Genomic DNA, 21,692 nt, shown 5'->3' with positions numbered 1-21,692 from the left:
ATTAACCAGTCAAACTATAGAAAAAGTACCCACACCCTATACAATATTCATGAAGACTCACATAATGAGCCGTTCGTATGCTTACACCCAGCGAGACAATAAATTGGGAGGTGAAAATAGCATGATACATGGGTAAAACCCTTAAATTAATCCACAGAATTCATGAGCTAGAGCCGCTGAAAAAGAGAATCTGCCTGTTGGTAATTGATGACAGAGGCATAAGGGTGAGTCAGACACAGGCCAGTGTTTTGACTGAAGTGGATTAGGGAGTACACTACCTAATTACAGTAATATGATTACACAACGACAGCTGGACCACTGCCACCATCCTGCAGCCCGATCCCACCCACGGTGCAGCTCAGAGCACCTTAAACACCAGCGGATCTCAGAACAACTCTTAAAGCGACAATTCACCCAGAAATTCTCATTTTGATGATGCTTTCAGGTGCTGATGATTTCCGAGTACATGGAGAACAAATATAAGTGAGAACAAACTACTTGATCACAAACAATTAAGTGGTAAGGAAAATGTAAAAGGACGCTTAACTTGTCTTTTCTCGTGTGGTCTTTTGTTCTTGATGCTGAAAAATATCTTTGAGTAGACCTTAGGGACATAAAAGCGAACATCCCATCAGGAAGCCTTCCTTGTAAGTGGTCTTTTCATGCTGAGGGTCCTTCCGTTAACATTGACAGCATCTGCTGCGCTCGTGGCTCAACAGTTCATTAAAACAGACGGACCGGTTGCATTAGATGGTGCTTTAGTGTGACACTGAGTCCAAGATCAGATGTGTAGGTTTAAGACAGGACTCTTATGGTGTTCTTTCTCTATCATAATCTGTATGTTGGGTCAACATATGGATTTACAGCGTCTCACAAGTTACTGCTGCCATCTGCAGATTCAAGGCTGCACTTATTCATGTCATCGGTTCTCCAATGAGTATCAGTATATGCACAAACACACTGCAGGGAAACAATAGAAGACGTCAGTCCAAAAAGCATGCTTCCCATAACAGGATGTAGGAGTGTGCTAAAATACACCACATCCAACAGTGCTTGTGCTCTCATATCTGACTGACTCACAGTCCAAACATGAACGCATTAGTTTCCAGCATAATTTTTCCTTTTCAGTTACATCATTACTTATCTTTTACATGTTGTGAGATTCAGAATGATTCAGAATGAATCTCAGAGGGCAAACATTCCTCGGTCTCAAATTCTTCCAGCCGTTTAAGGTCAGAAACCTTCCACATGCGAGGGAGTGCTCTTGATATAAATGCTGTATTTTTGTATAAATGTTTCTGGATCACTGATAAAAGAAAGGCAGGCAATGTCTCCAAATACTGGAAATGTCTCTTGAATGGGGAAAAATGCTACTGTTATTATAAATTTCATTAGTAGTAATTTATTATTACTAATTGTTATTTTTTAAAATTAAATAATTCTTTTTTGTTATTAAAACCAAATAATGGTTCTCTCGCGAACACACAGTGGAGACTGACACGGAAGAGAAGAAATTGTTGAATAAAGTCAGTATTTTTGTTTTCTTTATGCACAAAAACTATTATTGTAGCTTCATAAAATTAAGTTTGAACCACTGATGTCACATCAACTATTTTAACAATGTCCCTACTACCTTTCTGGGCCTTGAACGTTTCAGTTGCATTGCTGTCTATGCAGGGTCAGAAAACTCTTGGATTTCATCAAAAATATCTAAATTTGTGTTCCGAATATGAACGAATGTCTCACGGGTTTGGAACAACAAGAGGGTGAGTAATTAATGACAGAATTTTCATTTTTGGGTTAACTATCCCTTTAAGTACAAGGTCCAGAAGTTGGCTAAATACTATGAATATGCATTCATCATCAAAACTCATAGTATGAAACCTCAAACTAGCATTTACATACTCTTTTGTCTCTTTGTGCTTGTTTTTGCTTACTTGTTGTGATGTCAGAATCCAGGCAGCAGTGGGAAATCTAATGAACATATGGTGTTTGGTCTACATTACAGCGGCCGTACGGTGAGATAGTGCTCTGGAATTATGGGTCGCACACACAGAGTTATTGGCAGGAAGTAATCAGAAGTTGCTCTTCTCACAGAACACAGAGAGGAAAGAGTAAATAGACAAGAATATGGCCCCACACCAGCCTCCTGGGAAAAGTGTCCGAGCTCATCAGGAAAGCCATTAAAAAAACAGTGTGCTTCCGACTAGGAGATAGGACAGTGGGGGCAAGAATCACACACTCCACAGTGAGGAAAGTATGCGCTCGCTGATGACACATGCTGAGCAGCCAGACAAACAAGAGGAAAGTGTGCGAGCTGTCAAGTGAGGAGGAGCAGAGCAGATAGGATGGCAATACAAACTGGGAGGGGCGTCCCGTGCAGATGGAGCGCGTTCCCAACAGGGCTGAGATCAAATACAGGGAATGTATTACTCATACTTCTGTAGAACAAACTCCCACTTCCTGGGCTGGATGATGTGGGAATCTCATTCTCCTGACTAATCCAGCAGAGTCAGCTGACCATCAAATGGGCAGCTTGGAATTCTGGTTTTGGTTTCTGGGGGAAAGTTGAAGAGATGCTAACTCATTACAGGGCTAAATTTCAACCATATGTTTGTTTATTTCTGGCTCCAAAAAAGCAAAAGAACGGGAATACAGTTTTAACGGACGTTATACGATGACGTGCTGAAGTACACACTGTCAGGGGAAATGAATAATCCTGAACTCTGTTAGGTAAAAGGATGTGGGTTTAGAACTAATTATTTTGTACGTAGTTAAGTGGTGAGAGTACATGGTGATTTCAATGGCCTGTTTCAAAGAAGCCCTTCCTGCATGAGCTGTCAGCCATTCACAGTCCTTTTGGTTAAAATAGCTTTATTCAGTTCAAAAGAGTCAGGTTAATCAAAATCACAGTAAATTATGTTATTTAAAAAAGCAATACATTATTTGTGGTCCTGCCTGGGCACTCAGTCAACTGTAGAAAACATGGGAAGGGAATGAACGAAGCTCAACTTTGTTGGACGCCACACAACAAAGAAGCGTTTTTGAAGTCTAAAGGCCACACATGACTTTAAGTCTAACAGGATAAGATGTAAAAAACAAAACTACAACAGTAAAAACAGACTGATAACTGTAGCTGCCACACGATACATGGCTATTCTCATTGTATTACTAAAACTGCTGAAGCGTCTCGTCCAATGTATTCGAGAGGTAATACTTTTGGCAGACACCGTCAAGCTTGTAACATGTTTTTGATTTGCTTGGAGGTAGTCTCATCGTTCAAATGTTTTGTTGTGTACCTGCGAGAGGCAAGAGAGAATGTTTAAATGCAATGAAAATCTGCATATTACATACTGCATGGTTTCTGGCAGAAACAAAGTCTTATATGGATTTCTATCATACTGTAAGAATCCAGTAAAGCTCACAGACCTGAGGGCATTGAGAAGCCCCTCCACACTGTTGGGCGGCTGATATCGCAGTACCTTAATGCATCCTTTCATCTGTATCATACAAAGACAGACAATCATATTATATCATTTGTATTTTTTGCTTTGTATTTGTATGTAGTTTGCTTTTAATTGGGGTGTTCAAATTAATTTAGTACAATAAAGTATTTTGCATTTAATCAGTAATTACTGATTTAAATGCTTATTTGGTGAACAAATGCATTATTTTTTATGTTTTTAACCTACTGTACTGTTAAACTGACAGCCCGAATTAAATTATTTACACAAATTATATATAAAAAAATTTGATTTAATCACTATATTTGTATTTTTAACTCAGATTTGTATTTGGTTTGTAATTAGACACATAAGCAAATTAATTTAGTTAGTAACTATTTTGCATTTATTTTAACAATGTGTTCAACTGAACCCTAATTAATCTACTTACAAATATAAAATCTGTTTTAAAAATTGGATTTGATTTGAACAATTAATCAGCATATTAATGTACTGTAATTGAATTAAAGGAATACATTTAAATAAAATAACTTGTACTAAAAGGACCAGAAAACAGAATAAAGCATACATCGATTTTGGAGGATTTTACGAAAGCTCCAGCTGGATGGACGTAGTCGTATAAGATGATCACCCCCACCATCACACGCAGACAGAATAACACTGTGTCCTCACTGGCAAAACGACTGCGGTACTCCCTGATTAATACACACACACACAGAGAGGATGAATGAAACCGTTACAGGCAGCTACAAAAGAAAGAAAAGGCCAGTGATTAAACACAAACATATAACTTACGGTGTCTCTAACATGACTTTACACACACTTGCCATCGTACTCAGACAATCTGTTGTGTTCTCTACGGGCAGTTCTGCATGCTGGTCAGACAGAGAGAGCAAAATGTCTTCGTTAAGATGGTTTGTAATGAGAAAACAGTGGTTTGGAAGTGAAAGTGAAGGAGAAACATTTGTATGTCGATGCATTGCCCAAGTATATCATGTATTTTTTGAGAACTAATTAGGGAGAATTTATTCATGAGCATCTGGACTTGTTTGTCCATTTATTTAACACCCATTTGAGTGGTTTGTGTTGTGTAAGCACTGCTATAATCAAAATAAAGCAGAATTTAACAACCACCTACCTTTGATACAAATTTAGTTGTGGCATCGCTTAATGTTTTCAGCATGGGTGTGGCATTAGCGTAGAAGAGAGACATGCGATTGGCCAGTTCGTTGTCAACCTCATTATGCTCTTCTGCCTGTAGAAAGAACACATGTATTTTTTTCAGTATCTAAATGTGAATAAAGGGGTCAGTTAAGGCGTTTTGGAGGTTATGGATGTGCTTTTCCTTGGTCAGCTTTACTTAAGTAGTTAATCATGGAAATGGTTGTAGAAATTGGGCATTCTGGTGCGTTGAAAATGCATTTTAGATGACTTGAAACATTTCATTCATTACTCTTTGCTAAAAAGTGAATGCAGTCTGTGGATTAAAGCAGGATTTACAGACATGTCCAGAATTCCTAATATGTGCTCTTCCACAGCTGAGCTCATGTTTCATGAGATGAAAGCGGCTGTCGTAATTATTCCTCACAGAGAGTGCTTTTAATTGGCGAGGCAAGGTCAACGATCCTCGGTGTCAACCCCTGCTGAGCCGCTCCCTGATGATACAGCACATGCTAATGAGCCTGAAGTCGTTAGCACGCGTTACTGACTCGATGTCAACCGAACGTTCAGCTCTGTGTCAGCTAAAAGATAAAAGCAGGAGGGAGACGTACAAAGTAAATAGCAGGAAAAGATGGAGAGGATGAGATGAGTGCGATATCTCATGTTTCCCTGACTCAGGATCTTGTGCCGCTCTGCCACCTAATGATCCAGACCATTAGAGAACAGAAGAGCTCCCATTAACCCCTGTGACACGGGGGAATGGGGTATTACTAAAACATAAGCCGTCTGATAATTAGGCACATTTCCATATTGAGCAGGTTTACTCACTGTTTGGTTGATGATACGCATGCGGCTCAGGGTCCTTCTGTAGTAGCTGAAGTCATTCTGGATGGCCGGGTTGGTCATCTGGAGAGAGAGAGCAGGTGAGCATTTAAATGCAGAACTGGCAGCTGAATATTGCATTTCTGCTGAATATGGGAATAGGAAACATGTAAACATGGCATTCATGCATTTTTCATTTTACTGTGAATGTATGAATTCGAGTGAGCAGCTAGAAAAAAATCAAAAGAGCATACGGCCATTTCATCCACCGCTGGGTTTTGTGACAGACTTCATCAGTGCAGTAATCTAGACAATAACAGATTCTCTATGGCTCCTTTGAAAGCAAGTGCACTTAGTTTTCCATTAATTTGACTAAATGGTGGCAACTGGACTTTGTGTTCCATTAGTTCAACTAATTAGCTGAATCACTACAGAGCAAACAATTAAGTTAACTAATTTGATACAAAATTCAGTGGCTTACAAATAAATTCGATCATATTCCTTCTCTATAACAATCGCAATAGGGTCATTTCATGTCAAATCAACCAAATTTCAAAAACTTCCCCAGCTCAAATGTTTAATTTTTCTAAAAAAAAAAAAAGTTAAATCCTAAGCTGCTTTTATTTCGTACCAGTTTTTGATTTTGCTAATATTTTTTCTGAAGAAAGATAGACATGTATAGTGATGAAAGCCAAAATATTAAATGTCATGGATGAATATTTACTGAGTAATCCACTATTTTATAGTGGGGGGTCAAAATGGCAATTTTCACCTGAGATTCAGAGTCAAATTACAAGGGGGGTAAAAATCACTTCAGAAAGATGGCAGCTTCATAATGTTAATTTTACACAGAGAGTGGTAGGTCTATTAGTAAAATCTGTTGACTTTAGCAATCTTTGTTGCATTATGTGCCAATGGTGACCATTAAAAAAGGGCGAAACAGCACTTGGGGGGTTAAAAAAAAAAAGTTCTATCTTTTTATGTGCTTTTTTAGAGTTTATGCGCATCTTGGTGTTTTTATTCAGCATTTTTTTGTGCAATAGCCCAAAAATGTGCATAAAAAGAGGTAGATGAAAAGTGTTTTTATACCTTCTCCTGTGATTTAAAAAGATATTGCATAATCACTGCCAGTATAAATATAATTTACAGATTTTTAATGGTCAGATGAGTTGATCACAGATTTTTGGAGGTCTGAGATTAAAGACGGGATGTTGGAGTCAACTCTTCTGCTCCACATCCTCTCATTCTGCCTAATTGTTGATTTTGCCCATCTTGAAGCAAGAAAGATTAGACATGTGCAGAATGGGTGTGACCTGAGGTTGCCTGGTTACCTTCAGCTCATCGAAGCGCAGCGTGAAATGCAAAATCTCAGCGAACTGCCGTGCCAGCGCCTGCTCCTGCTCCAGATGCTGAGTTGGGCTGCAGCGTGAGCTGGTGAGAAACTCCAACAGGCCCTGCAGAGCGTCTTCTACACAAGACATAGAAGAAACAGAACTGCTAATGCTTTTGGCGGATAATACTGGGTTATGGTCTCTCTATTTTGACAAAAAAAATGAGGCAGAGAAACAGAGCGTCTGGCAGAGGAACACAGCTGTGTATTTGACAGAGAGATGTTAGGTCAGTCTGACCCTTTGATGTTTCAACAGAGCCCCTCCTCCAGAGAGAGCGCTGCCATTGGCTGGTGTTGATGTGTGATTAAGGGCCATGTCATGTTTAATTAGGTCATGACCTATTTCTCAACATCAAACCCTCCATCTGAATCACTCAAACCCACAGATTTACAAGCACAGACAGAGCATAAAAAGTAAAAACCATCATATTTTTCACAGAGCATATCACATACCTGCACTTTGAGACACAAGATTATAAGACAAAATATTTCTGCAAATACTAATTAGCAGAACAAATTAGTTAAAGGGGTCATATGGTGCGATTTCAAGTTTTCCTTTCTCTTTGGAGTGTTAGAAGCTGTTCGTGCCTAGATAAGATCCCTAAAGTTGCAAAGACTAAAGTCTCAAACCCAAAGAGATATTCTTTATAAAAGTTAAGACTTGTCCACGCCCCCCTAAAACGGCTCATTTAAACACGCCCCCACGTCTACGTCACGGTGTGGGAAGATTTGCATAACACAGCCCAAATGTATATGCAAAAAAAGAGGGCGTGATTTTTATTCTCGCTGTAGTATTGTTGCTGCCGCAGGCACCATGTCCTGGAGATGCTGTGTTTTCATTGTGCACACTATAGAGTGGGGCAACTCCAACTTTGCAAGGACAGTCTGACGCTTCTGACTCACAGCCTGTAAGTATGTTTTCATATTTAAAGAATTTGCCACTAACTATTCAAACGCGAGTTTTGAGCTGTAACACGACACGTAAAAAGACAATTGAAGTCATTATAATCAGTAATTATTTCCCCACTAGATGCAACAAATGCCTCGTTTATAATGGGTTTTATTGTTTTTGTCTTGTCGCGCCGGGACACGGCATTACAATACAGTAAGGGGGCGTAACATTTCCGTCTCATGCTTGAGGTATTCGGCCAATCACAACGCACTGGATAGCTCGCCAATCAGAGCACACCTCGCTTCTCAAAACGATGAGCTTTGTAAAAATCGACACGTTTCAGAAAGGCGGAGCATAGAGGAGCAACAATAATGTACAGTATGTGGAAAATAATGTGTTTTTTGAACCTTAAACCACAAACACATAATGCATTACACCAAATACACAAAATAATGTTCTTTTTAGCAACATCATATGACCCCTTTAATATGGCATTTCCCATTGCTGCACTAAGTACAGTATCAATCTTTGGATTTTATTGGATAATATGAATTTTTCAAATGCTATGGGATTTTCCATATCAACCATAACATCCACGCCACATGTTCTCAGTCGTCAGATTTTTAGTGCATTCAAGGTATATGTTTTATCAATATTCATCTCAAACACAGAAATTAAACTCAGAAGCTTGCCTTTGTAAAGTGACAGTAAAGACATTTATAATGTTGCAAAAAATTTCAATTTCAAATTTTTTCAATTAAAAAAAAATAATTATATTCCTCAAAGGATGTATCAAGTATTTTTAACATTGCAAATAATTGATAATAAATCAGCATATTAGAATGATTTCAGAAGGATTGTGTGACACTGAATACTGGAGTAATGACAGCTGAAAAACAAAAAAAACTGTCATTTTTCAATTGTAATAGTATTTCACAATATTACTGTTTTTATTGCATTTTGGATGAAATAATGCCTTGGTGAGCATAAGAGACTTCTTTCCAAAAAAAAAAATCTTACAGACTCCAAACGTCTGAATTATTCTGTATGTTCCAGAAAATGTATTTACTTTGAGGATAATGAATGTATCATTAAGGTACAGTAAATCTAGGGTGTGCACTGTCAGAGATAACGAGCTATGTTTTTGCTGGATGTGGTGAAAGAAACTGGCTTTGCCCAAAGAGCGTGCTAATCCAATTATGATGCACTGCTGCTGTTTATGGCTTGTTCCCTAGGAACATGCACTGAATCAGAACAGATATACAACTTCTCAAGAATATTTTCAAAATATGTTGTATAATATATTGTGCAAAGTCATGTAGCTGTGATTCAACTTTAGGCTTGAGTCCTTATATTTATTAAAAATGCAGTCTTGCTCATGTGACATTGCACACGGTCCACATATTGACTTTTGTTTAATTGAGAAAGGCTTGAGTAAGACCGTATAAGCTGACATAAGAGTAAGGACAGTTTAGTAATGCCTAGTCTTATATAATCTCGCTATTGCCGGCTGCTGACGTACACGCTGTTACAGTAATGTGTTCCATCATACTGCTGAATTAAGCTTCAAGAAGGATCATCTCTGAAAATCAAAGCACAGTCCAGAACACATGCTAATACTACAGTATATGGTAAGAGGGTCAGTGGACCATATATCCCTGTGAGGAATTGTGGGAGAGTAGATCATTAGAAATGTCCTCTCATTTATCACCTATGCTTCCAGGTAAAAATAGCCATACGTGTTATTCACGAGTTCACTCTGACATATAATTAGCTGGAGTATAGTAATGCGTATTTGGCGAGTATAGTAATGTGCAGTTGGCTTGCTGTCCTGGGGAAGACAGCAATACCCCCCCCCCGTTATAAGTGTGGTAAGAACTCAACAGTGGAGAAGGGGCGGTGGAGGGATGCTGATTAACCGTCAATGGATAGAGGTAAGTCAGCTGTATTTATACCTGTGCGTTGATTAACTTCAGTGCGTTCCTCTTGTGTTAATTAGGCTAAGTATCTGACGTGCTCCTCCCGAACTTTGTTAATAAAACAATTTATTTATTGTGTTGTGTGCTGTGCACATTAATGCAAAGAGAAAAACGACATACCCAGTTTTAGTGAGAACTCATAAAACTTCTTTAGCTTGCCAACCAGCGGGACCACAGCGGCCCACGCGCTCTCTTGCACACGCTCATCGCTGGGATGCTGTATGGCCTGAGGAGACAACATGCACAAGCTTAAACACAACATAAAGAGAGCTTGTCATGCAAAGTAACATAAAGCCCAGGCTGATGTGTGAAGAACCTGAAGTGCATTATGGATGTACTCGCCTGCCTGATGGCTTCACCTGCACCACTATATGACTGCAGGTCCTGTAATACACTCACAGCCTCTGTTAGCACCTCATTGACCTCCTCCCATACTCTCTTCTCAGCTTCTGTGGGCTTGGCATCTGCAGAGGACAAATCAGCTCAGTCTTAGATGTGCTGCTGCATTTAATGTCTTTGGTTGGATTTGAGGTGGAGTGTTATTGCTTAAATATTTGTATCCATATATTTAACTTTTTGGTTACACTATTTTTGAAATTGTTTTTTTCCTATTAGAGGAACTGCCATTTCAACCATTGTAGCTTATTAGATGTAAGAAGTTAAATGCAATAAAAACATAGGTATAAATAATAAAAACGTAATAAATATAGTTAATAATTAATAATAATTATTATTATTATTGGTATTATCATTATTATTATTATTAAATAATCCAATAGTAATAGTAATTATTAAGAAATATTATAATTATTAATCAAATAAATACTATTAATTAATTTATATATATATATACACACACTGCATTGGTAATATTAATGTTATTGTTATTTATATAATTTATATTAATATCAGTGTTATTGTAATATTAATGTTATTTATAATAAATATGATTATAATGATTATGATCATTATTACAGTAATTGGAAACGGTAATTGTTATTACAATGATGAAATATTATTATTAATTCATTATATATAGTTATATCAATTAGTAATAGTTGATAGTAATTAATAATATTAATATAATTATAATATTATTTTATATACTACATAATAATTATTAATATTTTGACAATAAAAATATTATTATAATATTCCCAGTGTTGTTTCATGTTATATTGTCAGAAAGATTACTGTAAATAATTTGTGAGTAGGTGCTATTTCTCCCAGCCCTCAATATCAGATAATAATACAGGTTGTGATTGTTTATTCACTTACTTTCAAAGTCCAGGAAAACGTTCCCTGCGTTGTTGTCAATGTCTCGTGTGAGAACCTTAATCAGATTCCCCATCCCGATCTGTCAGAGACCTAAAAAACAAGATAAAAAGAAAAAGTGATGCAAACTACTTCATGAATGATGATTTTTGCATGCGATTTGCAGTGCTTTGAAAGTCAATGAAGGTGTAAACACCATTTGATTTGCCTATACAAGAACACATTCAGGTCAACTCAATTCACATCAAGAACTGCGACACCTGTGCTCACGACAGCAAACATCTGGCCACACGTATGAGCGTGGCAAGCAACATCTGCTTGGGGCAGTGGCGAAAATCAGGGGAGACCCGAATGCTGCAGCATTACCCTCCTGAACACGCACCCAGTTTTCATGCAGGTGAAAGCACACATGCTGCTGAGAATGCAGTAGGACTGCAGCACTCATGGGTGGATCCTACTGCAGGATCATGTCGCCCTCTAGCAGTCAAAGTCTTCTTTACTTCAAAACTGACACTCCGGAGTCCTCCTCCCTTTGGGCTGAGGGATACATCGTTGTTAAGAATCATATGTTCCCTGAAAAGAGCACACTCTCATTCTTATTCATCCCGCAGTGAGTCACTGCCTACAACAGATTAAATAACATCAAGAGAACAGACAGACCTCAGAGTTAAACAGCATGTCAACACATTCAAAGCCCAAGGTCAGACTTTTGTGTTCAAGCTGAAGAGAAACTTTCTTTATTTCTTTGAAGGACTTTGTTTCTCCTCTAAACGAACAGCCTTGAAAGTAGGTAAATGGGTCGCTACAGTGTCTCACTGACCTACAGTGCATCCTGCAGTGTGAGTGGGGGTGTGTAGTCTTTATATCTTGGCGTACTCATGTTCTCATGGCATTCAGGATTTAAGAACCGAAGGGATTAAATAAGCACTGCTGTCTTGATCTGTCTTGAACCGCCTAAGCCCCCCGTCAGCTTTACACGCCTCAGATTGGGGGGGTGCCATCTAAACTGAGGCTGCACATTTGACTACAGCATACACACCCTGCAATCCTATTGGCTAAGGAAGGAGACCTAACATTCTGCTGTTTCCATGGAGCCTAAAAATATTTTTCAACCCAAAATGTGCCGACAGCCAATAGGAGCGGAGCACAGGAGTACTCGACAGGACTTGAAAGAACTTGAATAAATTAATCATGAGTGCGGCACTAGGAAAAGAGATGTGACTCAAAAACAAATTTAACTCAAAAGTGGAGCAGTTTGACAGGGTAAACATCACAAGCTTTCTTGAATGTTCACAAATGTCATTTTATCTCCGGTTCTACAAAATCTACATTCAAATTATAGATAGACAAACTATTAAAGCAAAAAGTCACTCAAGGTCAAGTCTCTCAGTGATTTTAGGGATGTTTTAGGTAGATGCAAAGCTTTTAAAACGGTCAAATAAAATGAATAAATGAAATTGGTAAGGCTAACACTGTGATGATAATGATATAAATGATAAATGGTTATGAATATTATATTTTAAGGACCAATTCTCATTATTCCCCAGCATGAATATTAATAGTATATTGGCTGTTTATTAACTATTAATAAGCAGCAAACTGTAGTTAATAGTAAGTTAACAGGGAATTGAACCTTAAAATAAAGTGTGACCGATTAATTTTATATTTTTAATAAAACATAATATAAATTAAATATAATAAAAACATTCTAAACTAATATTTAATAAATTAATAAATATAATATTATTGATTTATGTATTAAAAAAAACTCTATTTTTATTTTTGCTTGTTAATAAATTATAAATATATAATCAATTATAAACATAATTTATATATTAAATCTCACAGTATTTTCATTACCATCATTTATTTTGATGATAAAAATGTAATTTATATATTGCAGTGTTTATTATGACTAAAGGACTATAACTGTTCATGATCTCAGTGAGCACGACTGAAATCCCAGTTACTATTAGCAGAATGTGTCCTCATCTCAGTTAATAACAGTGGTGCTGTTCTGAGAGAGAGAGCGAGCGAGAGGGGTTTCAGATGATGGGTGTGAATGCAGTGGGCCGTTTCCTCCCCACTGCAGTACTCGTGCAGCAGCGTTTGACAGCATGTGCCTCCACGTGCTTTCGCCTCCACTACTACTACTACCACCCAACCAGAGAAGAATACAACCCCACCCTTTTCCTCCCCGCTGCTGCTTCATACGACAGTCACGTGGCTGGAGGGGAGGCTCTGCTCTGCAGCGAGGCAGTCTGCGGCAGTGCAGAGAGCACAGACAGCGCTCTTCCTGACCCAGATTCCACCGCTGCCACGTCACACCGGGTTAACATTACCCCCAGAATGGCAAGACATGGACAGATTTGCTGCAGGTTGCCCCCGGCTAACAATCACACACACGCACGCCTCTGGCCACACAGAGTCTGTCTCTTCCATTAAAAATGTAATTAATCAAGCGATTATATATTATTGTGATTATAATATATATTAGATATTAATATTTATTATTATTATATATTATTGTGATAATACATGTAATACATATTTATTTATTACATATATATTAATTATATAAATATAGTAATAATATGAATAATTTGTTGTTGATATTAATAAGATTAAGTAATTAAATTGCCTATTATTATTATTGTAATTACCAAATTTAATAACACTAACATTGAAATGACAATAAATTATGAATAATGATTTCTAATATCAACTATATATAGAATTATATATAATATATAATACTACACACACACACATATATATATATATATATATATATATATATATATATATATATATATATATATATATATATATATACATACACATACTAGAATATATTTTATTTTATAATGACTGTTAATTATATAGAATAGTAATTGTTATATTATTCTTTATTAAGTGTTATATTATATTGTATTATATTATAGGACACCCTAAAATAAAGTATCCATCTTCATTAATTAATTATGTTGTATTTTTTATATATAATATAATATAAATGTTAATTTAATGAAAATATCATGAATGTAATTAATAATATTAAGAAAAGCACTTTGCTCTGATTTTACAGAACCAGAGCTTGAGGAGGGAAAGAGAGAGAAAGGCGCGCGTCCTGGACAGACAGACAGTCTACACATGGACACAAGTATGCGGGCTATTTTATTTAGATCTGCAGCTGTAAACAGTCTCTGATTAACCTGCTAAGAACACAGCTGAACTTTACATAAACCTAAAAATGAACCTCACATCACCCACAAACCGTCTATCACTCGCCCCTGTGCGACAATGGATGTGAGAGACACTGAATCCATCTGCCCAGAAGCTAGAAGAGATGCTCCTCCGTGCTATCATTCTCCCTGAAGCACACAGAGCTGTCAATGAACTGACACATGAGATTTACACATCTAGCCAGACTCATGATGACCTTTAAATGTAAAGCTTAATATGACCTTACACGATACTTTAAAAATGATATGATACTTTTTAGATTAAGATACGATGTGTCAAGCTGACGTGACCTTGAAAAAGCTACAGAAATACAGTTTCATATCTACTTCATAACAGGAAGGTTCCAGTATCTGTGAACAGACACTGGGAACTGAAGGGCTTTATTGCCACCTGGTGGACATCAGATGCTGTTTTAAACCTTGCCTTGCTGACTTCAGATCAAGGTTGTGCACCATTCAGAATTCATTTGAGAATGCACTGTAAATTCTAAATGCATTCCTCTACTTAAATTGAATTTGCTATCCAGAACTGCAATTTGAATTTTAAAGAAAGTAAAATTAAAATAGCAGTGCATTTCTTAGAATTTTGACAAATGCAACATTTGTCAAAATTTTAAAAGCAGTCCTAAAGCCTTGTCTGAAAGTTTTTGAAAAGAAGTTTTAAAAGTGCCTTACCCCCTTTTTAGGGGTGAGAATCAGATACTGGTTGACACCTCTGGTTTACACCAAAAGCATCGCTAACTGCCAACTGGCTAACAGTTGAGAATTCATGTGAATTTCATGTGTTAATTTTTGCACTTATACTTTGAGCTCTTAGTTTCAGGTCATAGTTCATATAGATTTAAAGATTACATTTATCATTAAACCTCACAGGGACAGGCAATCCCTTGTCAACTCCAGGTCAGAAGGTTCATGTTCATAGGGGAATGATGCTCGATACATATATTCATCCTCTATCCTCAGACCAGCCAGATGCTCCATAAATAAGATAAATAATTGAGAATTTGCTTGCTATTAAGTTATGCTGTTTATGGGCCCATCACTTTCCTCCTAAACTAAGAGGAAGGCATGTTTCCTTGACAAGATTGCATTACATCAATCTCACTGGCAAGACTGGCAACCTTTATACCTTTTTTTTGCCTGTATAAAATAAATTGAAATTGAAACTCAAACATATTTATACAGTAACTTATACATTTTAAAGTGAAATGTGAAACTGAATCAGTATCAGTTTAGTTTAACATAACAAAAATCAACATTTTGAATCCAACATAAACCACTGTGCAAAAACCAACTTTTTAAAAAATATAAACCTTCTATAAAACACGTCATCATGAGCTTGTTTCCTCTCACAAATGCTTTCCTGCACTCACTAACATAACTTCTGCAATGCATGCTACTGAAATGCTGGATTCACTTCTCTATACTTCTTCCAAAGAATAAAACCAAGAAGCATGGAAAAATGGCTCAGGCACGAACACGAGAAACCTAACGTGAGCCGCAGCTATCGGGCCTGTACAAACATGCTTCCCCTGGCATGACAGCACAGGTGTTTCTGTTCTTTCCTCTGCTTTTTTGCACAGGTACTGCTGAAAAACACCCATGCTGTGTGTTCTTAGACAGTGTCTAAATACCTTTTTTGCACCAGGTGAGGGAATGGATGATATTTACTTTGTATCTTAGAGCAGAAAGGCAAGTAAGCTGCCCATATGAATGAATCTGGGGCAGTCCTCGAGCTAGCAGTAAAGAACAGTGCTCAAGAGTTTTTAAAAAGCATCTGACCACAAAAAGGTGTCAACTTTTTGTTGATTTGTTTGACTGTGAAGACTGATAAAGCGAGCCTGTCCTACCACAAAGCATAACCAGGAAGTTGAACCAACACTAAAAAGGGTTACCTCCTTCACAACAATACTTCTGAGTATAAGAGCTGATAAAATGTAGAAACTGTAACTTGAATGCAATGTAAGTCGCTTTGGATAAAAGCGTCTGCTAAATGCATAAATGTAAAATGTAAATGTACTTCTCAAACTAAAAACAAGAAACAGTAGTATAAGCTCACTGTTTTTAAATATTTATTCAGTCACCAATGTCAAAATGCACACACACAATAATAATAATACCATAATAAAGTCTACTTGCTTCTCCAAAAATCCTACATGCACTCAAAAATAAAATATAGACTGCAAAATGTGACCCTGGACCACAAAACCAGTCCTAAGGGTCAATTTTTCAAAATTGAGCTTTATACATCATCTGAAAGCTGATAAATAAGCTTCCCATTGATGTATGGTTTGTTATGATGAAAAAACTATTTGAACATCTGTAATCTGAGGGTGCAAAAAATCTAAATATTGAGAAAATCGCCTTTAAAGTTGTCCAAATGGAGTTCTTAATGCCTATTACTAATAAAAAATTAAGTTTTGATATATTTACAGTTGGAAATTTACAAAATAGCTTCATGGAACATGATCTTTACTTAATGTCCTAATGATTTTTGGCATAAAAGAAAAATCAATCATTTTGACACATACAATGTATTTTTTGGCTATTGCTACAAATATACCCCAGTGACTTAAGACTGGTTTTGTGGTCCAGTATAGACCTCTGCATCAAAATGTAGTTAAAAACCTTGCTATACATGTGAAGGGCGTACTGCTTCAGTTAGTCACACATGCCTTAAGGGCATGTAAAGTGCCACTAGACAAACCCTGCAGTACAGCAATGCTCCGCTGAATCCAGAAACACATTCACAACCTGACATCTCACAGCACAGAGCAGATGCTATTGATCTGCATTTTACAGTGATTAGAGCTGTGCAGGTGTTTTTGCTGCAATATTGCTCTTTACAAACTACTGTCTGGAAAAAACAACTAAAGCTCAAATGCATGTATTTGCGTGCATCAATATTAGTTTTTGCTTAATAATGACAATAAATACTAAAAAAAATTTGTGATCCATTCTACTTTTACATAACACATAATATAAATTTAAATGCATACATAAATACACTTAATACATGTAAAACCTCATGCTGATATGTAGTGTAGTTTATAATAAAGTCTTATAAATTACACTAAAATAGCCTAGTCTGCAGAGTCAACATCTGCACACGTCTTGGTGTTTTACTGCTGACCACCGGTCTGGAGGTCATAATGAAGGATGGTGTGAAAATATTTATAGTTCATGTTTTAATTAAAACCTGTGGCTTTGCACATCACAGACAGTTCTGCAGTCCTGCGGAGGAGGACAATGGCATGTTACAGATGAGCTAATGAATGCATATATGAACAACAAACAAACAAGGTATTTGCTTGCATGCAGAATGTAGTTTCTAATAGGCTGTGGATTTCTATGGTTATCATGATCATGCAAACATGGAAATATAAGGGGATTTAAAATTTGTTTTTTTTAAGATTCTTAAGTCATTTCTATAAAATGTCTATTTTATAGTTATGCTCTGTTCTAAAATAAAGAGATTGTCCACTATTTTTTTTTTCCATTAAACTTAAATTTTATGCGTTCCTCACTTGAGAGAGAACACACTTTCGTATTTTATGCAAACAACACATTAAATACACAAGTCACCAAAAAAACAAGTCATAAAAAAAAGAAGGTTTAAAATGATTACTGGCCTATCTACTAAATTATTTCATAGAGCTTGAGAGGAGTAAAACTTCAGAATCGTTTAAAACAGTTCACAAAGTGGTCTGCAAGATTCATTAGCGAATCAAAATCCTTATTCAATAATCATGAATATCTAGAAAAGTCATGTAAAGTTATGAAAATTCATTGGCCTAAGAGTGTTAACCCTGTGGTTACTTCAAATGATCCGAGCAATTGTCACGAACATTTTAAATGTTAACATGATTAACAATTATTTCAATAAACAGCCATTAGCCAAGCCAAAATAAATAGTTATTTACATCGAATAATCTAGATAAGAACCTGTGGCTGTATGACAGTGAAAATGTAGGAACTTGCAGTCCTTTGAAATGCGTGTTTTGAATAAACAAAATCAGGAAGTGGCATGATCTATTTGAACACAGAGGAAGTCTGAAAACTCGCACCATTGCTTTTGTTCATGAGAATGGTCTCGGTTTTTATATTAAAATGAACTTTTTTTTCTGCTCAGCTGCAGACAAATAGACTACCTATAAGACAAGTGTATACATAAACAAACATATAACAAGTCATGCATCTGTAATCACCGTCCATTACAATGAATACAAAACTCAAAGTCAAGTGAAATGTGATCAAACGCCTTGTTTTCATACAAACGTTGTGAAGTAAATGTTAATTATTATCTGGTTAAAATCCTTAAACTTGAATTTAAATTAATATTGAGCTTCATTTTAGTTTAGTTTCAGTCATTTTAGACTCAGGTCGTCTTTATAGACTCTCTCCTCACCTGCGTGCTGAAGAAAACAAACATTCTCTCGCGCCAGGTGTCAGGTTGCATATTTGAATGGTATTGCATCTTAATCCGAGATTCTTACCTTAATTTCCAGTTAATTGAGTGAAAAGTAAATATAGGGAAACGCTGAAGAACACCCTGCTCAGCGGATCATTGTGAAGTGTGTCTACATTTTCCGGATTGGCCAATCAGAAGTGTTGCGTTTGACGCGCAGGTTGAGCTCCACTCGACAAGCTCTGCCTACATCTATAAAAGGAATTGATTTCGAGAGCGGAAGCTGACTAGTTTTACTATGCATGTAGCGTTCTCTATCTGTTTTGGAAGACTCTGCTTTCACTTATGTTTTGAGCTCAGATATGCTAATTGCACGCTGACAATACAATAGAACGCTCGCTTTATCAATGAAGCAACGTTTGTGTATGAAAACATGAAAATACTCAAGTTCTTTAGCACGGTGGTGGGGCGGATGCAACAGGTAAAGTTGTGCTTTATGGGTCATTCTCAGTTTCAAAGCATGGTGACTAACGTGACTTAAAAAAATAAAAGATTTTAAATATTTGAAGAAATCCAATATGAAAGATAAATAATTTTATATTAACATTTAAATAACAATAATATATTTTAATAATTCCATTAAAATAATAAAACCCTTAATAGAGGCTGATTTTCAGCATGAAAATAAGTCATTATTAATATAAAAAAAAAAAAAAAAAAAAAAATGGACATAAGTGGTGTTATCAATGTTTAAAACATTTTGAGGGGACAAAATATTTAATGTGTACGTGAAATTCATGAAGATTCATGTAAAAAAGTCAGTGTCCTTTTCAATAAGTATTGATGGTAATGATTACCATGAGCCAGAATTCAGAAAATAAGTCATTTTTAGACTGACAATGTATGTCAAATAACCCAGCCTGAAGAATATATAAATGAATAAATAACAGAGACTACATGGTTTCAACGTAAAGTCTTTATTTTAAGATTCGAAGACTTGATAGCCAAGTTTGATTTTCTTTCTGACTGAACTTACAGTGCAGCAAACACCAAAAAAAAAGGTAAGAGAGAGTGGCAAAATTCATCCTAAATTAAACATTAGGACCGAATCCAGTTTATTCACTTAAATGTGAAGTTGTCCTTTCGATTGTTTCCAGATTTTATTATGCTACAATATTAGCAACACAAGAATCCATGATCTGGAGTTGGGCTGGATTGTACATCTAAACAGATAGACGTGGTCCAACAGTGGGCTCATCAATGGGGTCTAAACAAAACAGTCCAGGAATGGTGCGTCCACAACTTTATACCACAATCTTGTAAGTTGTTTTGTCTTGTTCATGGAGCAGAGATGTTCTTTGTGCTGAATTCCTGTTATTTATTCCTTAGTTAATATTATTTAATCGTAACATGACATAAAACAGAGAAACAAAACCCATAATAAACTACACTTGAAGGTTCCATCCCTCTCCATGCTAAACACATTAGCCCTATAAATGTCAAATACTATCATCATCAAATATAGTACAGGTGGCATTCATTAATACATCTTCTTTTGTTAATACAATAATAGTTTAAAACCAAGAGTGAATGCTGGTCTCCCTGATAGGGTAACGAGAAAAGAGGCAGCGTTAGTTCATTCTGAGTCATACTGAGTCAGTCACTCACTGCCGGGTCCCCTTGCAGCTCATTTCAACGTAAATGAACAAAACAAACCGAAAGAAATCACATTCCACAGTCACTGTAAGCAAACAACAAAACTCCTCTCCTAAGCAACCTTTAACAGATTGTGTTCTGCTCAACATATATCCATTTTTATACAAAGCCAACAACGTTTGACCAGTCAGATCCATGTACGAGTGAAGCTTTATAAATGATGCATGATTCATGACTGATAACCAGAGACCAAATGCATAAGGTATGCTGTTGTATGATCTAATAAAAGAATATCGACAAGGACACTTTCCCAGAGCTGAGGCATCGGTTTTGTCAGATTTGGCATTAAACGACAATGAGGAAGGAACGAAGCGGTCCCACAGATGCAACCATGGCCGCCACCACAATAGACACTGAAATGTTTGACCGATATGAGCTCTTCAGTGGTTCATTCTTAAATTATTATGTGGTAACGTCCTTGGATACAGTCGCCATATGAACATACTGGTAGAAACTGCACCAGCAATTTTCTAGGGCTGTAAATTGGTCTTCTACTCACTGAGGCATTCAGGATAAAGATGATTTCTGTCTTTTTTTTTGTGAGTGATGCAAACCAAATGAATGCATATTTTGATTGTTTATGCAGAGCAGATGAGATGTTCAAACCTTTACATTTTGGTTTTGATCCCTGACCAAAATCCCACTATGCTGGGAATTTCAACACTGGTATAGTATTTAAGTATTCTTGCTCATCATTTACGCCTTCTAAAAATTCAAGAGATGATTTTTTTCTCTTTAAAACAGTACACTAAAATGTCTAGAGTCACTCTGGCTCCATAAGCAAGCAGGGTTAACATATATTTGCACACTTGTACATTATACATACGTACATAAATATACACTTACATCTGTGCATATGTATGTACAAAGACACACTTAAAATGGACATACATATAATTCTATATGTGTACACATACACAAAGTTACAGAATACATGTTAAGTGCTAGATTTCCAAGTATAGCTACTGCAAACCCAGTTTGACATGCTGGGCTGCCATGGCTACGATAATACTGGTAGGCAGGAAAACACAGTTTATGAACAACACATATTTTACACATTTCACCCTTGAGGTTTAAGGGAGCATGGGTTTGATACTTCATGTTTCGTTGGTTTGGAGACCGTTTGGGTTTCAGCAGCTATGTACAGAGGCAATGCCCACAGTCCAGTGTGAGGCCAGAGAGAGCGGAGCTTGTGCTAGTTAGAGAGCCTCTCGGCTGCCGCTTATACACTGTCAGTCTGACAGAATGTGCACGAAGGACATTGGGAAGACCCCTTTCCGTTCAGGCTGCCCCTCTATGTGCCCGATCTGTAAAAAGGCAGGTTGATGAATGTGACAATC

General features: G+C 36.7%; 2 protein-coding genes across 3 annotated transcripts in view; both read right to left on the bottom strand.

Annotated features, from left to right (window-relative positions):
- Positions 1–2,589: 2,589 nt before the first annotated feature.
- Positions 2,590–18,838, bottom strand: LOC306881770 (CYFIP-related Rac1 interactor B-like). The gene is made up of 11 exons (XM_079436043.1): positions 18,725–18,838; positions 10,987–11,076; positions 10,051–10,172; positions 9,829–9,934; positions 6,779–6,915; positions 5,454–5,531; positions 4,603–4,719; positions 4,260–4,339; positions 4,033–4,159; positions 3,430–3,500; positions 2,590–3,299 (listed from the first exon to the last, which is right to left on the bottom strand). The coding sequence occupies exons 2-11, from the start codon at positions 11,057–11,059 to the stop codon at positions 3,233–3,235; spliced, it is 978 nt and encodes a 325-aa protein (XP_079292169.1). The 5' UTR covers positions 11,060–11,076; positions 18,725–18,838; the 3' UTR covers positions 2,590–3,232.
- Positions 18,839–19,595: 757 nt separating this feature from the next.
- Positions 19,596–21,692, bottom strand: part of LOC306881193 (arf-GAP with SH3 domain, ANK repeat and PH domain-containing protein 1-like) — a 49,019-nt gene continuing 46,922 nt past the window's right edge. For both annotated transcript variants that reach the window (XM_079435142.1, XM_079435141.1), the window contains one exon: positions 19,596–21,659. In XM_079435142.1, the coding sequence (XP_079291268.1) occupies positions 21,585–21,659 (75 nt within the window). In that variant the 3' untranslated portion in view covers positions 19,596–21,584. The remainder of the gene's footprint in view (positions 21,660–21,692) is intronic.

The sequence above is a fragment of the Barbus barbus genome (genome assembly GCF_936440315.1).
Source record: "Barbus barbus genome assembly, chromosome: 15".
Taxonomy (NCBI): Eukaryota; Metazoa; Chordata; class Actinopteri; order Cypriniformes; family Cyprinidae; genus Barbus; species Barbus barbus.
Note: the sequence above shows the minus strand (reverse complement) of the source record. Positions and strands in the feature narration are given on the sequence as shown.

Bases quoted from the DNA above. Each gene is read 5' to 3' on its own strand.
- LOC306881770 (XM_079436043.1), bottom strand. From the start codon at position 11,059: ATGGGGAATCTGATTAAGGTTCTCACACGAGACATTGACAACAACGCA. The intron at 6,916-9,828 runs GTATGTCGTTTT...TGTCTTGTGTAG, and splicing joins TGAGTTCTCACTAAAACTGG to AAGACGCTCTGCAGGGCCTG. The intron at 4,160-4,259 runs GTAAGTTATATG...TGTATTAATCAG, and splicing joins AAAGTCATGTTAGAGACACC to GGAGTACCGCAGTCGTTTTG.